Below are 21,157 nucleotides of genomic sequence, written 5' to 3' on the forward strand. Positions count from 1 at the left end.
TGGTTGCATTCACTCTAAACAACTTAATATTCCACCCTCGTCCACCAAGCAACAACAAAACAGACGGAATGTTTACAAATATAAAAGGTATTTATTGTCAGCCTGTAGTTTACAAAAAACAATATTCTACAACAGCTATGTTCCATTCATTTCTTATCACAAATTATCCCAGTTATAACAAAATCTAAATCCACAATAACGCCATACAACAGTGTAGCACTGTGGCCTATGAGGATTTGTTTCTAAAAGATTGAAGAAAGATTGCAAATTTGATCAAGAATTCAACAACATATTTTTGTTATTTCACCTAAAGTATTTACGTCAAATGTGATACTGATATTAACTTTGAATGTCTTCTTGCTAAAAAGCTTCAGATGAAAAATATTGTGTGCGTTTTGATTATTGAAAGACTGGGAGAGAGATAGAATCAGTATCACAGAACAGATAGACAAATGTCGTGGGGTGGAGAAAAGGTATAGAGAGACATAAAGAACGTGGAGAGAGAGAGAGAGAGAGAGAGAGAGAGAGAGAGAGAGAGAGAGAGAGAGAGAGAGAGAGAGAGAGAGAGAGAGAGAGAGACAGAGACAGAGAGAGAGAGAGATACACAGACAGACAGAGAGAGAGAGAGAGAGATACACAGACAGACAGAGAGAGAGAGAGAGCGTGTGTGAGACAGTGTGTGCGAGTGTGAGAGAGAAAAAGTGTATGTGTGTATGAGAGAGAGAGAGAGAGAGAGTGAGAGAGAGAGAATGTCTGTGTGTGAATAGAGAGAAGACTGAGTGTGTGTGTATGTGTGTGAAAGACAGAAAGAGAGAAGAGAAAGAGAAAGACAGAGAGAGGCAACAAAGGGACTCGCGTGTTAATATAAATTTAACAATAACTAATTACTGAGTTTTATTAGTTTTATGTTCTCTTTCAAGACAGATGTTTTATACTATTTCTGCACAATCATACCTATTCCTTCATAATTATGGAAATAAAGTGACTCTTCTAAAATATGTGGTTCGATTATTTCATAAATCCATTTTTAATGGTACTAACATACTGCATGCAGCAAAAGAACGTGGGTACTGTAGTCAAAACAGTGCCACTCTGTCTATGGTCAGAAAATGGTCGGAAAACTCAAGCACTATAACCGCCACCAGATGAATACACAGCACACATACACTATACTAAAAATACTACATTCCTAGCAACACACTTGTGAAAATTCGTTGAAAAAAGGCTTAACAAACACAATAACATGATTATTAATCCTCGGTCACATTTATCCGGGTTTGTTTATATTTTGTTTTCTTCTCTTTTTTAAAAATCTATTGAATCATTTGGTGCAAAATGGTTACAAACATTGTTAATTATATAATATATCTCTACGTATAGTCTGTTTGCATCATAAAGGAACCGATGGACTGCAATGCAATTCTAAAATGAATAAAATTAAAATTCGTATAACAACATACATAAAGTTTTAAACCCATATCAATTCAAATATATATATTTTTAAAACTTTTTCTATGCAAATAAAAAAGTTTGTTGAACACATTACCATCAAATTATATAGATTAAATCTCATTTTTAATACAGGGATGAAAACCAAATACTTAGAACAACCAATGTATGTGGCTTCTCTTGCATTGCCACTGAAGTAATCGATATTGCAGCACATGGAGACCATATTTGTAAAGAAACTTTCAAAATTATATTGAAATGTTTTTCATAAAATGTTATTTGAGATGGTATGGGTTTAAAACCTAATACATGTAATATGTTTTTATATGATTTTAACTTTATTCACAATGAAGTTACAAGCCAATTCAACAGTACGCTGATAAATGACACAAGTTAAATAGTTATACCACAGAATACAGTCGAACCTGTACAATCCTTCCTTTATATTAGATGAATGAATGAATGAATGAATGACTGTTTAATGACACCCCAGCAAAAAAAATACATCAGTCATTGGGTGTCACACAAAGGTAAGGTTTTTATAATAGGCTCGACTGTATGTTCATATATACTCTTAAAAAAAAGTAGGGGAACTCTTAATAAGAATTTACAATTGCCAAAACTGTAAGGTATATTAGCTGTGGGGAATGGTTATATGATAATAGTGAATGAATTGGGCAAACATTACAACCGTAGTTCAGTATTACAGTAGGTGTTATGACCACCAAAGATCTTGAAAGACGATTCAGGTCAGAAGTGAAATTGTTTTTATCAGTAAATCACAAATTCAAACAATAAAAATGACTTTAAAAACCCCCAATAACAACTGTATAATGAACAGAATGAAAAAGATTGACAGAAATGTTCCACAGTAATTAATCTACCTTCCTGGAAATTGTCAAAATCGAGAATGCTACCCCACACACATGTACGGAGCAACTGCGTGATGCATGTGCAAACTATGGAATGTGTTTCAGTGTGTTGATAAACAGACCTGAATGTTCTTTACTAGGATGTCTGTGGTCAAAATGTATGTTCGGTCTAATAGTTGATATTATTAACATTAATATTTCAGGTTCCCCTACTTTTTTCGAAGAGTATATGTTAAAGCTGCTGTCTCACTTGTACTTTATTATTTATCCATATAAAATGGACCATTGAAATTACTTCTTTTTTTTCAGTGTCGAAAGACAATCTACGATATCGACTGGCCACACTCACTAATATAGATCGGGTGAAAATTAATTATTCTTCATCATAAACTCTGTGACGGACATGTTGTTTTTTGTGTCCTTTTTTTTCCATTACTAAATGAATTTTATAATATGGTGAGGCAAGATTTCAGCTTTAAATGATTTAAAGGCAAACAATTATATTGCATATAGTTTTCTGATACGAAGAAAATATTTAATACAATAACACAAAGGAATACCGAGTTACGGTACAATAATATGTTGACAAGAAGCGAGAGTAAAAGCAAAGATTGTTTTTGTTTAACAACACCACTAGAGGACACTGAGTGAGTGTCCTAGACTCAAAAGAAAATTGCATGGATTAAACAAAGACTAATTTTGAATCATTTCACTACTATAAATGAAAATAATGTAAATAAAAATGATTAGTTTTACATAATGACATGATTTGTTTTTGATTTTCTAATAATTATCCTATATAACAGAAATTTGGGACTACATTAAGCAATGATACCGATTGTTTTAAAAAGAAAAGGTTGAAAATGTGAAGCACAACACACAATCAAACTCTTATTAAGCAACGAACTGTGGCAAAAGATCATCTTAAAAGTGGTCTCTTAAGGCAGGTACTATAATTTGTCTTTATTTAATTGAGGTGATCCACAGAGCAGGTTTTATTGTTATTCCAGAAAGCTATTTTCATTACAATTCTACACCCATCACAATTGACAAATCAAAAAATTAAATTGTAAAAAATATATATTTAAATGTTTTTAAAAACCCGAAAGAACCCAACACCAAATTTAAAACCCCCCCCACCAAAAACCTGTATCATAAATACGAATCTAAAAACTACTTTATAAATCGTTGCATGCAATAGCACATTGGAAAGGTTTACGAAAACCACTCTTTCTACTGCCTAGTGCAATAACAGATATCATAGAAATAAAATAATAAAAATAAAATAATTTAAAACTCATTTATGCACTAAAGCAGAAAAAAAATGCTGCATGTAAATAAGAATAAAACAAGTCGTTGTATGAAATATGTAACGGAAAAACACAAAAAGTGTAAGATGAGGTAGCTTTGGGTTTAATTAAAATGATCCAGTGCATTTCTCAGTTAGAGAAATAACAGTAAATCGCGACTGTGTGTGGAGATAGCAAATAGAATTTAATGTTAGAGAAAATTGGCCTGGCCCAATGCCCTCAGTTTTAGGATGTTGGTGCTCCTCGTTTATTGGGTGTATTTGAGATTCAATTTTAAAAAGCATATGTTAAAATCAAACACGTACAATATGTATAGCAACATGCTTAAGCAGGTTCTTAATATAAATAGTGCATACAGAGTTAGTAGGGGTATAAAGCAGTTAGTTAATAACCATAATGAAGGCCTAGTATAACTTGTGCCTAATCCATTTTTTAAAGCAATAAAATATGTTTCAATCAATCAAACCATAATAAATTTATTTTGGAGGGGTGGGTGAACAGGTGAGCCTTTGTGGTCTTGAATTGATGTATACGTCAAATTTCATTCTTTTTCAAAAAATCGTTTTATTAAAATCAACCTATGTGGTAATTTTTCGTGTGGTTAACTTTTGTGTATCTGTATATAATATTATTGTTCTAGCGCCCATTACAAACCTTCCCTCTTGAAGTTAAATAGCAACAAAACATCTCCGAAACCATCCGTAAAAACACCCACATATTTTCAAGACAGCATAATATACTGCAAATATACTCTTAAATCCACTCTTTGTGACAAAATTTGTAAGAAAACAAGAAACATTTAGAAAAAGAAAAGAAATCTTACAATATTCGATTTATATTTACAAGTGAATCTGTCTGTTAAAAAGCAGGTACATATCATTAGTATGTGAGACAATACAGTGGTAAGACAATAACAATAATAAATCATACAGGATAATTAGGACTTTTAGCAGGGGTTAGGTCGCGAGTTCACGACATCAGCAGAGATACGCACGTTTTACGGACACAAAATAAGGACATACACATTGTGTTGTCCGTTGTGGACTGTGAAGTGCTTGTTCAATGGAAACAGATCCATACTAAATAAATCAGTTAACTAGTATTTTACTTCAGGCTTTCAAGCAAGATTTTGTGAAAAATAAGAGCTTTTTTTAGGGCAAAATTCTTAAAACATAAGGGCTATTTTTAGGAATAATTAGGACTTTTTTGACAAAAATAAGGACTGAAATTCAATAATCAATATAAAAGAAAAACATTCTGTACTCACCTCCAGGGAGAACATAAATACAAAAGCTAATTACCAACTCAGAAGATCATACCAATGGTCATCAACAGCGATATTCAGCATATCAATACAACCAGATTAAAGTAATCTGATATGGTGCAAATCCATGCTGAATATGATGCTGATAACCACCAAGATGTCTTCTGAGAAATACATTAATTCAACATATTCATTATCTGAAAGTATACTAAGGCTAGATTTAATTAATTCCAACACTTATTTTATGTTGCATTTATCAAAAAAATTCAAAATTTAGGATTTTCACCAAAAAATTAAAGCTTTTTAGGATTTTGAAGCTTTAATAAGGAATATTAGGGCTGCTGTCAAAAAATAAGGAAAATTAGGAAAATAAGGGCCCGCTTGCAAGCCTGTTACTTCCGTAAAACTAAAACGTACGTGTATATGTGTCGATGCCGTGGAATCGCGGACTTGGGCATCAGGGCAGGGCAATTATCCAGAAAGTACCTATATATGGCTCCAGAGGATTTTCACATTTTAGTACTGCTGATATTCTGTCCTAGTAACACCAGCATTTTCTACTTTAGTCAAAATATCCCCAGCTAAAAGTATCAACTATCCAGTACATATATATATAATTAATTACAACCGTAACATTGCAGGGCCAGCTCTGTAAGAACAGTTAATTTCGCCAAATTATGTATTAAAATTCCAAATATGCAGAAATTCGCCATTATTTTCAAAAAACAATATCAATGATTGTATGCATTTACTTCGACAAATTGAAATAAAATTCGCCAGCTGTTCAAAATTCGGACTTGGCCAGTCACAGAGCTAGCCCTGCATTGTCTCCAAATTTGAGACAACTGCCAAGCCATTGTGTATCCAGCAAGGATGGATGACGTACACACAGTAATAAGAAGAACAACAACCAATCAATCAATCTATGTCTTAAAATTATCGTGGTAATTGGAGACTTCGATCAAATTGTCATCCGGGTCTCTCATATACACTGATCTGATTGGTCCAATCGCGCCTGTTCGTTCCACCGGTCCTTCTATGATTTCCACATCTAAAGACTGCACAAAAGAGAACGAGAATGGTTGATTTAGTACAATTATGTTAATAATGAAATACCTGTGTGATGGTAATGATGAAATACCTGTGTGATGGTAATGATGAAATACGTGTGTGATGGTAAGGATGAAATACCCGTGTGATGGTAATGATGAAATACCCGTGTGATGGTAAGGATGAAATACCCGTGTGATGGTAATGATGAAATACCCGTGTGATGGTAATGATGAAATACCCGTGTGATGGTAATGATGAAATACCTGTGTGATGGTAATGATGAAATACCTGTGTGATGGTAATGATGAAATACGTGTGTGATGGTAATGATGAAATACCTGTGTGATGGTAATGATGAAATACGTGTGTGATGGTAAGGATGAAATACCCGTGTGATGGTAATGATGAAATACCCGTGTGATGGTAATGGCATATTTTAAAGCGACCGCTCCACCCCACTCCTGTTAAAAAAAACAAAGGCAAAAAAGAAGAAAGATTTCCACATGCCACAGCTAAAATATATCCCCTTTCTTACCTCTAGAGTTACGTGCTATCCTCTTTGTGAGATGTATAATAAAATTAATATAATTAATAAAGAAAATTCTACTCATTAAATTTGGTAGCTAAATTAGATAGGGTGGTCAAAATGAAATTTGCTACTGATGTAAAAATTTAGCAGGTTTTCTCTCCAAGATTATATGTCAAAATTACCAAAATCCAATAGCTGATGATTAATAAATCAATGTGCTCTAGTGGTGTCACTAAACAAAACAAAATTTATTTAACTTTTAAAGAAGAATTTGAATTATTAGGACGGTGCCCCTGTTATCGTTCACCTGGGAACACTCCACACAAATCGCTAATTCTGCCTATTCAACAGATGTTTTCTTTACGTACATGAGAAACAAATCAAAACCCTAGCACATTTATATCATTTGTATCGTTCAAACTGTAGGAACAATTACAGTTATAATTTTTTGCGATAATCGATTATGTATTATTTAGGACCCAACCAATTAATTTTCATAATTGATCAATGGAACATTACTACCTAAAATAATAACAATTCATGCCAGCCTATCAATACTTGTAAGTACCAAGTTTGTACCAGAGATTCTGCTCCAAACCAGACTGATGGAAATGTTTTATTTAACAATGCACTCAACACATTTTATTTACGGTTTCATGGCGTTGGACATATGGTTAAGGACCACACAGATATTGAGAGAGGAAACCCGCTTTCGCCACTTCATGGGCTACTCTTTTTTGATTAGGAGCAAGGGATCTTTTATATGCATCATCCCACAGACAGTATAAAACATACCACGGCCTTTGATATACCAGTCGTGGTGCATTGGCTGGAACAAGAAATAGCCCAATAGGCCCACTGACGGGGATCGATCCTAGATCGACCGCGCATCAAACAAACGCTTTACCACTGAGATACGTTCCACCCCCAAACCAGATTGAATGAACAGCTTATGTAATCAGAGGATAGGTGCATGGCCAATAAATCAATTTTGGTTATGGGAATCAGCACTAACAACTAATCATAATATAATCCAACAGATCCTAGACAGGTAGCCTTGAAGTTGGTGCCAAGAATATTGCGCTTAAAGGGACATTCACGAGTTTGCTGCATTGTAAGATGTTTCCGACTAATAACATATTTCTACTATTAAACTTTCATGTTAAATATATTTTCTTGTTTAGAATATCAGTGTCTGTATATTCAATGTGTTTCTGGTCATCTTAAAGCCGCACCCCTAGTTCCATCCTGCGAAAATAAATTATAATTTGGTTAATCTACAAACCTGTAACACACTTAAATCACGTTTTTATCAAATGGAGTGAAAAAGCAGGTTTTATATCGATAAATACCATGGGAATCCCCATGTCCCAATTCTTGAAATAATTTTGAAAGTTAGTATTCTGATGTCACCGGTAGATGTCGCTCGAAGCACAACAATGCCTACGTCACGACAAATTTCACAGACTTGGGGTGCGTTCCTTTCACCTCTCCTGGGCATGTTCCAACTGTTCTGTCCTGGTTGTATCCCCTCTCCAGATATCGTAAGACTTAGCAAAATTATTGGTTTTAAGGGTTTGTAACGTTTTGTATTGAGAAACTTACTTGTCTGAACTTTATTGTTACTGAAAATGTTCACGAACTGTGAAGAAAAATCTCACAAATGAACAACAACAAATCGGATGTTGATTGCGCGAACCGTGCACGAGAAAACAAACAGAACCAAAATGATAACGGTCACGTGATATACCAACGTCTGTGACATTAAAAATAGATTAGACCTCGCTTGCTTAACGGTTTTTTCTCGACAGAACGTCTTGTGAAAAAATGCATTTCGTGGTTTTACAAACATCAGGATTACCAAAAAGCACTCAAGGTGAATGGAAATGTGTATTCTAAATAATAACATGTTAGTAAAGTGCAATTTTATTTGTGAAAAATAGGGTTTAATAGCGAAAAACAACGCCGTAATGGTTAACAAATAGCCGTAACTAGGGTGTGTCCCTTTAATATTTGTAGGAAGCCCAAACTGGATTATTATTCAAATAATTTTGTACGTACGAAAAGAAATATTTTAGGAAATAAAATGAAATTTAACCTAGGACAAATATTAGAACGATCAGAAACACGTTTATGCAGAAAAATATATTTGATATGCAATTACGATCGTTAAAAAGTCTCTGTTAGTCAATGACATGTTAAAAATTGCAGCAAACTCGGGAATGTCCCTTTAAACCTTAATCATACTTAACTAAATGGAGAAACAAATTAGTCACGCTGTTGCAGTCAAACTCAAGGAATGGACTTACAGTAGATAAAGATTCATCGTACTATTCAATATATACTCTTCAAAAAAAGTAGGGGAACTATAATAAGAATTTACAATTGCCAAGATTGTAAGGTATATTAGCTGTGGGGAATAGTTATATGATAATAGTGAATTAATTGGGCAAACATTACAATCGGTAGTTCAGTATTACAGTAGGTTTTATGACCACCAAAGATCTTGAAGGATGATTGGGGTCAGAAGTGAAATTTGAAAGTTGATGTTTTTTTTATCAGTAAATCGCAAATTCAAACAATAAAAATGACTAAAAACAAAACAATAACAACTGTATGGTCAACAGAATGAAAAAGATTGACAGAAATAATGTTCCACAGTGATTAATGGACCTTCCCAGAAATTGTCAAAATCGAGAATGACACCCAACGCACGTGTACGGGGCAACTGCGTGATGCACGTGCAAACTATGGAATGTGTTTCGGTATGTTGATAAACAGACCTGAACGCTCTTTACTAGGATGTCTGTGTTCAAAACGTATGTTCGCTCTAATAGTTGATATTAACAACCCTACTTTTTTGAAGGGTATAGTACATGGATTCTCCACATTGTACGTAGGTAGGTACCTGTAGATGGTGACAAACAATGCTGGGTACTAAATAGTAATAAATTCGATTGACCCTGCTCTGAACCTGTGTCCACCACGGGTGAGCTTCGCAACAGCTTGCCCGAGTAGCGGGTCTTGCATTGTTTTTCTGAATGGGCACAGCTGACCCAGATGACTGTCAAAGAGTGGGATATTTTTTTATTCTTTGAAAGGAAGCAAAGAGAAGGTGCAAGTTCTTCAGGGGTATGCAGTTCAGAAGTAATTTGGTATATGTTACTTATTTGGGTCCTTGCCCATGACAACTGACTTTGAGTGATGTTATTGTTGGTTGTTATTATTATCCTTATTTTATTTTTATTTTTTTTATTTTTTTTTTTTTTTTGGGTGGGTGGGTGGGGGGGTGGGTGTTTGTTTGTTAGTCTTTGTTTTTGGGGGGTGTTTTTGTTGTGTTTTTTTAATTTCGTACGTATGAAATTATTATTTTTTAAAAATAAAACAATGTTTGTGTTTGACCTTGAGGTGTTGCACGACGTCCTCTATTTTCGTGCTGGTGATGAAGCAGATGTCAGCGGACCCCGGCATGGGCGAGCTCGCCTTTGGCTCAAACTCCTTGCCGTGCTCGTGGATGTTGATCTTCTGATTGCCGTAGTTCAGGGCCTTACGACCGCCCTGAAATCACAAGCAAAAAGAAAAAAAATAATTAAATATTTATTTTTATTAATTACACTTTTTTTAAATTCCGTTTAAGGTTTGTTTGGTTGTAGTTCATTATTTTTTAAAAAATTTTGTTCGTTTAGTTCGTTTTGGTTCGTTTGGATTTATTTTTTTTTTTTTTTTTTTTTTTTTTTTTTTTTTTTAAATTTTTTTGGTGTTATTATTATTATTTTTTTTTTATTGTTGTGTTGTTATTGTTTGCTTGTTTTTTAATTTTTAATTTTTATTTTTTTTATTTGGTTTTTGTCTTTTAAAAACTTTTGGGGTTTGTTGTTTGTTCCTTATTAAATCAACCAAAAACAAACAACACATATTTTAAAAAGGGCACCAAAGATTAGAAAGAAAGACTGAAAACCTGGACAAGAAAATTTATTAATGATGATGAATTATGACTGAAGATATTACTTGGATGCAGGTCTCAAAATAGCTTTTTATGTACAGCTTGCCATTGAAATGACCATCTGTTTAGTGTGGCACACACACACATACACACATGCACACACACGCACACACACACATAGACACACGCGCACACACACACACACACACACAGACACACACAGACACACACACACTCAGACACACACACACACACACATATTACGCAAGACAAGGTACCATTCCATAAAGAACTGGAGTATCTGTACACTGGCTGCCGAAGATGAAATTACACTAGATGTGAGATGCGTGAGGTTTGAAAGATGATCAGTATGTCATCCCAAAGATGCTCCATTGAGAGCTTAATGAATTATTCAGCTGACCGGGGTGAGATTTAACTTAGTCGGTTGGGAGTTCGCCGGCCTCAGTGGTGTCATGGTTAAACCATCGGACTTAAGGCTGGTAGATACAGGGTTCACAGCCCGGTACTGGCTCTCACCCAGAGCGAGTTTTTACGACTCAGTGGGTAGGTGTAAGACCACTATACCCTCTTCTCTCTCACTAACCACTAACGACTAACCCACTGTCCTAGACAGACAGCCCAGATAGCTGAGGTGTGTGTCTAGGACAGCGTGCTTGAACCTTAAGTGGATATAAGCACAAAGTTGAAATAAAATGAGTGCTCGGTTGAGGTGTTTCCGCCGCACTATCGAACCACCTCGGTGGATCCATTCCACTGATTGTTTTTTTTTCTCTTATTCCAACCAGTGCACCACAACTGTACATGTCCAAATTACCACGTTTGATACCCAGTAGTCGATGATTAATTAATCAATGTGCTCTAATGGTGTCGTTATTAACAAAACACACTTTAATCCAGCTGATTTTCAATATGGTCTACATATTTTACAGTGTTTGAAAAAAACATTTCGTCTCTACACTGGTATCTCTCAACCTTTTTTTCTACATAAACGGCAAAGTAAAATACAAATAAACATTTCAAAGCACATACACATATAATTATACATGATCTTTGGCCAACCATTGTCCTGTATAAATAAAAACAAAAACCAAGCTTGTGCCCTCCAGTGGCGGATCCAAAAAATCCATTTGGGGGGGTGGGGGAGGGGGGGGGTCAGTGACATGAAGTGGAATGCCAAGTGAACTTTGGGAGGTTTGGTGGGGGATCGTAAAAAAAATGAAAATTAATATATACATGTAATAAACTTATAACTATCGCGAAATTTAGGGGGGCGGGTCCCTGCCCCCTCCCAGATCCGCCTCTGCCCTCCCACACCCCACTCCTTTCTAATATTATTCCTACGGACCTGTTAAACAAATATAAGCATTCATTAAAATACATTATTTATGTAACACAAAGTATGTGCTGATAAGCTCTGCTTTACAGAATGGTTAATTTCCCCAAACAGACTCACTGACCTTGAACGTGGTGACCTCCATGCCGAGAACTCTGGTGTAGAAATCAACCGTCTTGTTGAGGTCTTTGACAGTGATGACGAAATGATCCAGGCGGTCAACCGTGAACCCGCTGTGGCTGATCTGAGACAACCTAGACAAGCTAGTCCGCTGAAAAACAAAATTTGGGATTAACCATAAACCGAAAGAGATGATTAAACATTTATTATTAGTGGTAGAAGTCACACTTAGTGGTAACAGACACACAGTATAAAATACATAAACAGATAATAGTATTGTTGACAAAATATTCAACCTGCTTGGAGGTAGCGAAAAGTTTACCATTCACATATACCACGAATAACTTTGAAGTAAAGATACCACCCTGGAGAACACCAATTCTTGCGTAAAATAATAATAATAATAATAATAATAACAAAACAAAACAAAACAAAACAAAACACACAACACAACACAACACAACACAACACAACACAACACAACACAACACAACACAACACAACACAACAATACAACAACCAACAACTACAAAATACAAAAACAAATTGTCAAAAAAGGGACTACTAGTATATTAGAACATAAAAAAACACTACTACTGCGTTCATATGCACTCGAGGTCCAGAGACATCTGTCCCTGGCACATTGTCTGACAATTCCATTAACAGTTGATTAAACATGTGTAAATCTCACATTATATCTTAAAGATGTTCATACTATTCTACACAAATATGGTTTTTAAATAAAAAGCTTATACACTTTACCGGTTTGAGGGTATATGATACAATAAATAATTAATTTTTCTAGGAAAAATTGTGATTAAAAATAAATATGTTTTTGTTTTTCAATCAACTTAAGACAGTAGCTCCATTGTTCAATGCGCGTCACCTGACGACAATTGTGAATACGCATCGTCTTCATATTGCTCTTGACAAGTGGCAGCTTCAAACTTTTACACCATTACAACAATGCAATTAAAGTTACCTAGTTATTAGGTTGTATAAACTATTTTCAGCTACTGCAGCTTTTTCTTTTATAAATTAGACATGATTTAAATGTCTTACTTAAAGGGACATTCCTGAGTTTGCTGCATTGTAAGATGGTTCCGACAAATAAAATGTTTCTATGATTAAACTTACATATTAAATATATTTTCTTGTTTAGAATATCCGTGTCTGTATATTCAATGTGTTTCTGGTCGTCTTAATATTTGTAAGAAGTCCAAACTGGATTTTGTTTTCAAATAATTTTGTAGGTACGAATTTAAAAAAATAATATATATAAAATGAAATTTAACCTAGTACAAATATTTAGAACGATCAGAAACACCTTTAATATACAGGCACTAATATTGTATGCAGAAAAATATATTTGATATATAATTACAATTGTTAAAACGTTTTTGTTAGTCGATAACATCTTAAAAAGTGCAGAAAACTCAGGAATGTCCCTTTAAATAATCAATTTTGGCAAATTCAACGCGTTTAAGATGCGTCCTTCGTAAATACCAATACATCGGTGAAACAGAAAAAGTACGTAGCTCGTCAAGTAGCTATAGGATCTTTGATATTAAGTAGATATGATATATATATCATTTTAAATTTTGCCAGTTTTATAAATTAGGCTATGCATAATATGTACCTGGTTATTCAAGAATTGCACAGACATGTCCATGGTGTCCTTATTCCAAACTGAAAATGCTAAATGTGTGGCGTGGAATAAAACGGCGCTAATCAAAGTGCAAACTCGGCGACACTCGGGTTCCTCTGGCACGTGTGTATCAACAAAGAATAAATATTTGACATGGTTTCATTACAGACAACCTTAAATTCTGTCGGCGACCCGAGTCTTTGCAAGTTGTCTTCTTCATACAACAAATAGGCTAAATAACTACAGTCTAACACATGCACAAGAGGCTGCCATCTCTATTCAGCAGCCACCTGTGTTATGAGGTCACCTTAATAGTCTTTCATATAATTTACTGAAGTACAGGTCGACATGTACAGTGTTTTATCATCTCTTCGGTGGCTGTTATGTAAGGGTTTCACTGTTAGCCTTTTAGAGTTTTATTTACTAACGGTAGTTAAATACCTGGCATCGTTGGTCCCTAACGGCAAATGTCATTATCCGTTTTCCCACTTTCTTTTTTTCCTACTTTAAAAACACATGACCTTTCCTTCTTTCAAACTTGTTTTAATGATTATATATGTGTTGCGCTCTCTCTCTCTCTCTCTCTCTCTCTCTCTCTCTCTCTCTCTCTCTCTCTCTCTCTCTCTCTCTCTCTCTCTCTCTCTGTCTCTGTCTCTGTCAACGGTGTCATGCAGAATACAGCGTAGGTCTTATAATATTTGCTTATTTTAATAATCACGGTTATTAATTTTAACGGCATGCATTCAACATGTGTGACAGCAATGTCTGGAAGATCTGTAACTTGTTATTTGTACTTTGTAAAATCTTTGAACCAAAGTAATAAAAACAGACCGACAATGCGTGTCAATTTGAATACACATGCCAGTTCAGGGCCGAAAGACATGTAGGCCATCTCAAGGACTGAGTTCAGCCAGACCGAGAGAAAACAAAACGTGTGTGACTGAATGTTTCAGTTTTGTTTTATTTTCTATTTATTTATTTTTATTTTATTAATGATAAAACTTATTTTTATTTTAATCAAATAAGTCTTTGTTGTTACTTAAACGACTTCTAGCATGAACATCATTGACATAAATGACTAAGCATATTTCGTATTTTTCTAGTCATGTTTACAGAATGTATCCTACCTTTAACCCCTTTAACTAAACGCACCTGGAATATACAAAAGTGTTCTCTTTAAAGCCAAGGGTGGATGTAGGATTTAACCAAACGGTGGAGGACAGCTAGCGCTCGCTCTCTCGCTCTCTCTCTCTCTCTCTCTCTCTCTCTCTCTCTCTCTCTCTCTCTCTCTCTCTCTCTCTCTCTCTCTCTCTCTCTCTCTCTCTCTCTCTCTCTCTCTCTCTCTCTCTCTCTCTCTCTCTCTTTTAACTGTTCTTAAAACGGAACATTCTGATCCACTGGCGAATCCAGAAGGGGGCCAGGAAAACGAGTATGCACGTGTAACGTCTTGTTCATCGATACGTCTCCTACATTCACAGAAGTTTCCACCAATCTAAATGAACTCTGATTTGAATGGATATATCGACTTTAGGTCCCTGTCAGAAGATGTAGTAAAGGCAATGTTACTGCAGGTTCAACGGCGTGTTCAGTACGGAGACTATTCGCGAAAAATCGCACTGGTTTCTGAACTGTCCTATCCCAATATAAAGGCGACGCCACGTGATACGAGTGAGTCGTGCGAAAAAAAAAAACCCGGTTGCATAGCAACCTATCAAATCAATCGTAACGTGTTAACATACTGGTTTAAAATATTAGGTGCAAAAAAACACACAACAACACCCCCCCCCCCCCCAAAAAAAAAAAACCCCAAAAAAAACCCCAACCAAACAAACAACCTGTGTTGTGTTCAAGAGGACAAGCGCTTGCGAACTATATGACTTGTACTAATGTCTTCTACCATATCACATTCATTTAAACGTTGGGAGCAAAAACTAATTTAGCAAACGACCACGATCGTTCGCCCTCCTTGAACACACACCGGCCTCGGTGGCGTCGTGGCAGGCCATCGGTCTACAGGCTGGTAGGTACTGGGTTCGGATCCCAGTCGAGGCATGGAATTTTTAATCCAGATATCGACTCCAAACCCTGAGTGAGTGCTCCGCAAGGCTCAGTGGGTAGGTGTAAACCACTTGCACCGACCAGTGATCCATAACTGGTTCAACAAAGGCCATGGTTTGTGCTATCCTGCCTGTGGGAAGCGCAAATAAAAGATCCCTTGCTGCCTGTCGTAAAAGAGTAGCCTATGTGGCGACAGCGGGTTTCCTCTAAAAACATCTGTGTGGTCCTTAACCATATGTCTGACGTCATATAACCGTAAATAAAATGTGTTGAGTGCGTCGTTAAATAAAACACGTTTTTTTTCTGAATACACGTCAATTTAGCGAGCAACCGAGAATGTTCGGCCTCCTGAATAATATTTCAGATGATATTTTGTTCGACTAATCGAAACAAGCTACAACTCCTAACACAAAATCGTTGGCCAGTGTCAGATCTACTAATAGAGACCAAGTCGGCTGGACGTAAGATCTGTGGCATGCTCAGCCGGCCGAGCGCTCGCGAACAGTTTGGCTGGTACCATCGTCTTCTATCATATATCAAGGTGATTTGCGCGGTTGGGTGCTGTGGAAGCCGTAACCCACCTCGTTACCCCAAGCCCAGCTGACGTCCAGATGGACATCTATGTATGGTCGCGCAACCATTGTAAAGCGGCAGTATCCGGAATATTTTTATTATTAAAGCATAGAGAACAGAAAATCCAATTACGTTTGGTGCATATATGACGCCGCACTCCGCAATGGTTTCACTACGCTGGCTTATCCAGGTCAAAAACAAAGCCAGTATTTCGTAAGTGGGACACTTTTGACGGGCTCATACCGATCTCGGTTTTCATTGGCTTATCACAAGTGTGGAAGAGATCACGTGAGATTTCGCAATTTTTGAACAAATTTAACTGTCTTGATTGAGGGGTCGTCTCATATCTCCAAAACATATTTATATCCACAGAGGTATGGTACAACACCTTTCCAGGGGTCGGTGGCTGGGGGATTTGCCTTGAAATTTTGACAGTGGCCAGCTTTTGGCATACGCGTTACATGTAAGGGGGTGTTACTAATTACGTAACGCTCTAGGGGTAGAGGAAGAGGGTATTGTGTTCGATTTACGTAACATTTTTCAAGACTATATGTTATTTTTATTCATTACTTTGACCTAAAAAGGTGTTTTTTGGAAATGCGCGGTCAGTCTAGGATCGATCCCCATCAGCGGGTATATAAAAGACTATGGTATGTGATATCCTGTCTGTGGGATGGTACATATAAACGATCCCTTGCTAAAAACAAATGTAGCGGGTTTCCAAGGCGCGTGTGCAGGGATTTCAGCGGGGTTGTGGTTATAGACTGTGTTGAGCGAAGTTTATATGGGGCTATGCTCCTCCAGAAAATACATTTCAATTTTTTGTAAGCTTGGCCAAGTAAGGGTTTCGACCTCCAATACCCTCCCCCTGCACATGCACCCGATTCCTCTCTAAGATTATATGCCAAAATTACCAAATGTTAGACATCCAACAGCAGATAGAAGGAAGGATAGGAAATGTTTTATTTAACGACACACTCGACACATTTTATTTACGGTTGTATAGCGTCGGATGATTATTAAATCAATATGCTCTAACTTTGATGTCGTTAAACAAACACACACACACACACACACACACACACACACACACACACACACACACACACACACACACACCTTTACCCTTTACAAACGAAAGAATATTTATTATGAAATTTTTTTGCGGAGTAAGCTCTTCTTCAGCCATGGGAGAATAGCGGCACGACTTTTTCAAATACACTTTGTACTTTATATAATTTGGGGGTGGGAAGTAGCCTAGTGGTAAAGCGCACGCCTGATGCGCGGTCGGTCTGGGATCGATCCTCGTCGGTGGGCCAATTGGGCTTATTTCTCGTTCCAGACAGTGCACCACGACTGGTATATCAAAGGCTGTGGTGTGTGCTATCCTGTCTGTGAGATGATGCATATAAACGATCCCTTGTTACTAATGGAAAAATGTAGCGGGTTTCGTCTTTATGAATGTGTCAACAATTACCATATATGTTTGACATATGATTAATAAATCAATGTTCTCTAGTGGTGTCGTTAAACAAAACAAACTTTTAAAACTTTTTTATATGATTTGTGCATAGACATGAGCTTGCCAGTTGTATTTATTTCATTTCAACTTATTTTCGTGATAATATTTCAATTAAGGTTCAAGCACGATGTCCTGGGCGCACACCCAGTGCAGTGGATAAGTTGTTGGTGGTTAGTGATTATTGAGATAGTAGATGGTGTAGTGGTCTTACACCTACCCACTGAGTCGTTAAAACTCGCTCTGGGTGGGAGCCGGTACCGGGCTGCGAACACTGTACCTACCAGCCTTATGTCCGATTGCTTAACCACAGAAGCCGGTCATTTGTTTGATAATCATGTTAACTCCGGTGTGTCTTGGTCTTAGATACCAGGCGCGTGTGCAGGAGGTGAGATTTGGGGATCGAAACCGTCCCCTGCTTAAACAATAAATAAAAAAAATGTTTCCCCTAATATATTTTCCGGGGGAGCGACCCACGTATAAACTTCGCTCGATAGTCTAGTCCTCCCCTCACCCACCCACCCTTCACCTCCGCTAAAATTCCCATACATGTGCATATGGAAAATCAGCTTAACGTCTGTTCAAAGAAAGAAAGACGCACTCAACACATTTTATTTACGGTTATATGGCGTCAGACATATGGTTATGGACCACACAGATTTTGAGAGGAAACCCGCTGTCGCCACTACATGGGCTACTCTTTCCACGACGCCACCGAAGCCACTAAACATCTGTTGAAGACAGAAGGTCACATGAACATGAATCAGCCCTCTACGTTCACGTTTCGGTCTAGGAGCCAGATGGCACCTACTTGTATTTTTATATATACTCAAAAGAATTTAAGGGTCAAAAATGTATAACCAAATAAGTTTCAGAGTGTATTAGATTGATGATGTAAACTACACCAAAATTTTTATTCATTGTTCCATCTTTACAAAAACCCACAAATAAACGTCACTGTATACAAGAAAGTCACATGACATGCGGTCAAAGTTGAAGGTTGTCAAACATGGATTTTACACATTAGAACATTCGTTTAATAGTGTGTGAATCCACCCCTGGTGCGAATACACTAGACACATCGTTGCCTCATGCTGTTGATCAGACGTCTGAAGAACTCTTGGGGAATGGCCTGCCACTCTGCCATAAGAAGTTGACCCAGATCATGAAGGTTGGCCGGAGGGGCATGGTTATCCCGAACTCTCCTGCCTAATTCGTCCCAGGCGTGCTCTATTGGGGCCAAGTCAGGCGAATATGCTGGCCAATCCATCCTGGCGATACCTTGTTGTCTGAGAAAGTCCGTTACCACCCTGGCGCGGTGGGGTCTGGCATTGTCATCCTGCAGAACTGCTGAAGGCCTGGGAGAACCAACGGCCGGATAATCTCATTCAGATAGCGGATTGCCATCCACCACATAGTGGGGGGTCCTGTGGTGGATAGAGATGCCGCCCCACACCATGACGCTGCCACCACCGAACCGGTGACGTTGTCTAACGTTAACGTCAGCGAAGCGCTCCCCAGGACGTCTGTAGACACGAACCCGACCGTCGTTGAACTGGAGACTAAACCTGGACTCATCAGTGAACATCACTCGACCCCACTGAACACGTTGCCACCGCAGATGAAGCGTGCACCAGTGACGTCTGGCCGTTCTGTGACGTGGTAGGAGTGGTGGTCGAACAGCCTAGCGACGGCAGCGTAGATTATTGGCTCTCAGACGATTGCGTATGGTTTGATCAGACACTCGAGTACCAGTCGCAGTCCGCAGATTGTCACGTAATCGGCGTGCAGTGGTTGTGCGTTGACGTAGAGCCATATTGGTGATGTAGCGGTCCTCTCTATTTGTAGTGCTTCGGGGTCTTCCCGAACGTGGACGATTTCGAACAGAATTCGTTGCTTGGTACCGTTGCCACAGTCGGCCAACGACACTCTGACTGACACCAAGTCTCAGAGCAACATTTCTTTGCGTATTGCCATCCTGAAGCCAAGCAATAGCCCTTCCTCGATCTTCGATAGTCAGTTGAAGTTGTACCATTATCGAATTTGGAGTGTGCACCGTACACGAACGCAAGCTCCAATTATACGGAAATTCAGCATTGGGAACATGGAATACACGTGCAAAGCGTGCAAATGAAGCGCTTTGTGAAAAAGCAAGTTATGGGCACTTAGCAGACCTTTCGCTTTCGCCCTAATTTACGTGCAAATGTAAGCATGTTTTCGCCATTAGAACTAGTCGACAGTGTCAATGACAGTGGATTTTAATTCATTTATGGGTTGCTTAGACCCACTTTCGTCAAAATGGAACAATACCATGCGTGACATTATGGTCTAGCTAATATAATTGACATTCAGAAAATAATGTCGAAAATATCGTCTGACCCTTAAATTCTTTTGAGTAGTATATGTAGATAGTATGAAATGTTTTAGTCTCTCTCTCTCTCTCTCTCTCTCTCTCTCTCTCTCTCTCTCTCTCTGGATACGGCCTTGAAAGCCAACTACACATCACACTTCAGTGACCTAGACTGCAGGTCAAATTGGTCGTGGTTCAGCGGTCGTGTCTACGTGATCCGCGTTTACAGAGTTCCCGACTGTTCGCCGAGAACACGCGAATCTACATGTTGTGTACACACACACACAACCTGGCGAGGCTCGACAAATCAAACACATCGTGCGCCTTTAAATCACTAATAGCAGCAACAGTGCTTAATAATAACCAGCTCTTAAGCAAACAAGCGAAAATGTATTCACTACATTATGCATAATTTATTTAAGGAACGAAATTATCGGATCAATTGTTTATTATTATTTATCAAATAGGGTAAGGTCACTCAGTCACAGCTGAAAACAGACACAGAACGCCGTTCGTGTTTTACGCGTTGCGTTTTAAAAAACCCAGACATGTTGTAGGTGTTACGTATTCTGACAAAGGGTTGTCTATTTCTTACCTGAACAGCGCGACAACTCTGCGAAAGAAGGCGCTGCCACATTTCAGTGGTCAATTTCACGGAGTCGTTGAGCTGGACGTTCTCGCTCGACGGTCAACCTCGATCGGAAACAGTTCCGAGACTCGGGGATTTCCCGTGTTACTATTTTTAGACTAATCGAGTCATCAGAAGTACGTGGAAATGTCGATTTTCCGAAGATTGTATAAAGAATCTTGTGTAGTCTAAATTTGTACGCTGTTTCCGGGATTGTTTCTAGTGTTCGGTCCGAATATTCGAGAATTCGCTGGCTAATTTTCTATTCGAACAGTATTTTCAAGTATTCGAATATCAAAGTTTTTAAATAGTATGGGGAAAATGACAAAATGATATGGACAATGCGGTTTCTAAGATCGGTCCTTGCCTCATGTATTCAGTCTGGAACAGAGGACGTGACGTAGCCCAGCGATAAAGCGCTCACTTGATGCACGGTTGATTTAGGATTGATCCCCGTCGGTGGGCCCATTGGGCTGTTTCTCGTTCT

At 37.7% G+C, this 21,157-nt stretch overlaps 1 protein-coding gene across 1 annotated transcript; it reads right to left on the reverse strand.

Moving 5' to 3' along the window:
• Nucleotides 1–4,110: 4,110 nt before the first annotated feature.
• On the reverse strand, nucleotides 4,111–20,748 carry LOC121375891 (glyoxalase domain-containing protein 5-like). Its single transcript, XM_041503580.1, has 4 exons — nucleotides 20,638–20,748; nucleotides 11,899–12,045; nucleotides 9,880–10,035; nucleotides 4,111–5,953 (listed from the first exon to the last, which is right to left on the reverse strand). The coding sequence occupies exons 1-4, from the start codon at nucleotides 20,677–20,679 to the stop codon at nucleotides 5,819–5,821; spliced, it is 480 nt and encodes a 159-aa protein (XP_041359514.1). The 5' UTR covers nucleotides 20,680–20,748; the 3' UTR covers nucleotides 4,111–5,818.
• Between the last annotated feature and the right edge of the window lie 409 nt (nucleotides 20,749–21,157).

Source organism: Gigantopelta aegis, chromosome 6, assembly GCF_016097555.1.
Source record: "Gigantopelta aegis isolate Gae_Host chromosome 6, Gae_host_genome, whole genome shotgun sequence".
In the NCBI taxonomy this organism is placed as follows: domain Eukaryota; kingdom Metazoa; phylum Mollusca; class Gastropoda; order Neomphalida; family Peltospiridae; genus Gigantopelta; species Gigantopelta aegis.

Excerpts from the sequence above, each read along its gene's own strand:
- LOC121375891 (XM_041503580.1), bottom strand. The coding sequence starts at position 20,679 with ATGTGGCAGCGCCTTCTTTCGCAGAGTTGTCGCGCTGTTCAG. Across the intron at positions 10,036-11,898 it reads TGGAGGTCACCACGTTCAAG|GGCGGTCGTAAGGCCCTGAA; the intron begins GTCAGTGAGTCT and ends TTGTGATTTCAG. Across the intron at positions 5,954-9,879 it reads ACGTCGTGCAACACCTCAAG|TCTTTAGATGTGGAAATCAT; the intron begins GTCAAACACAAA and ends TCTTTTGTGCAG.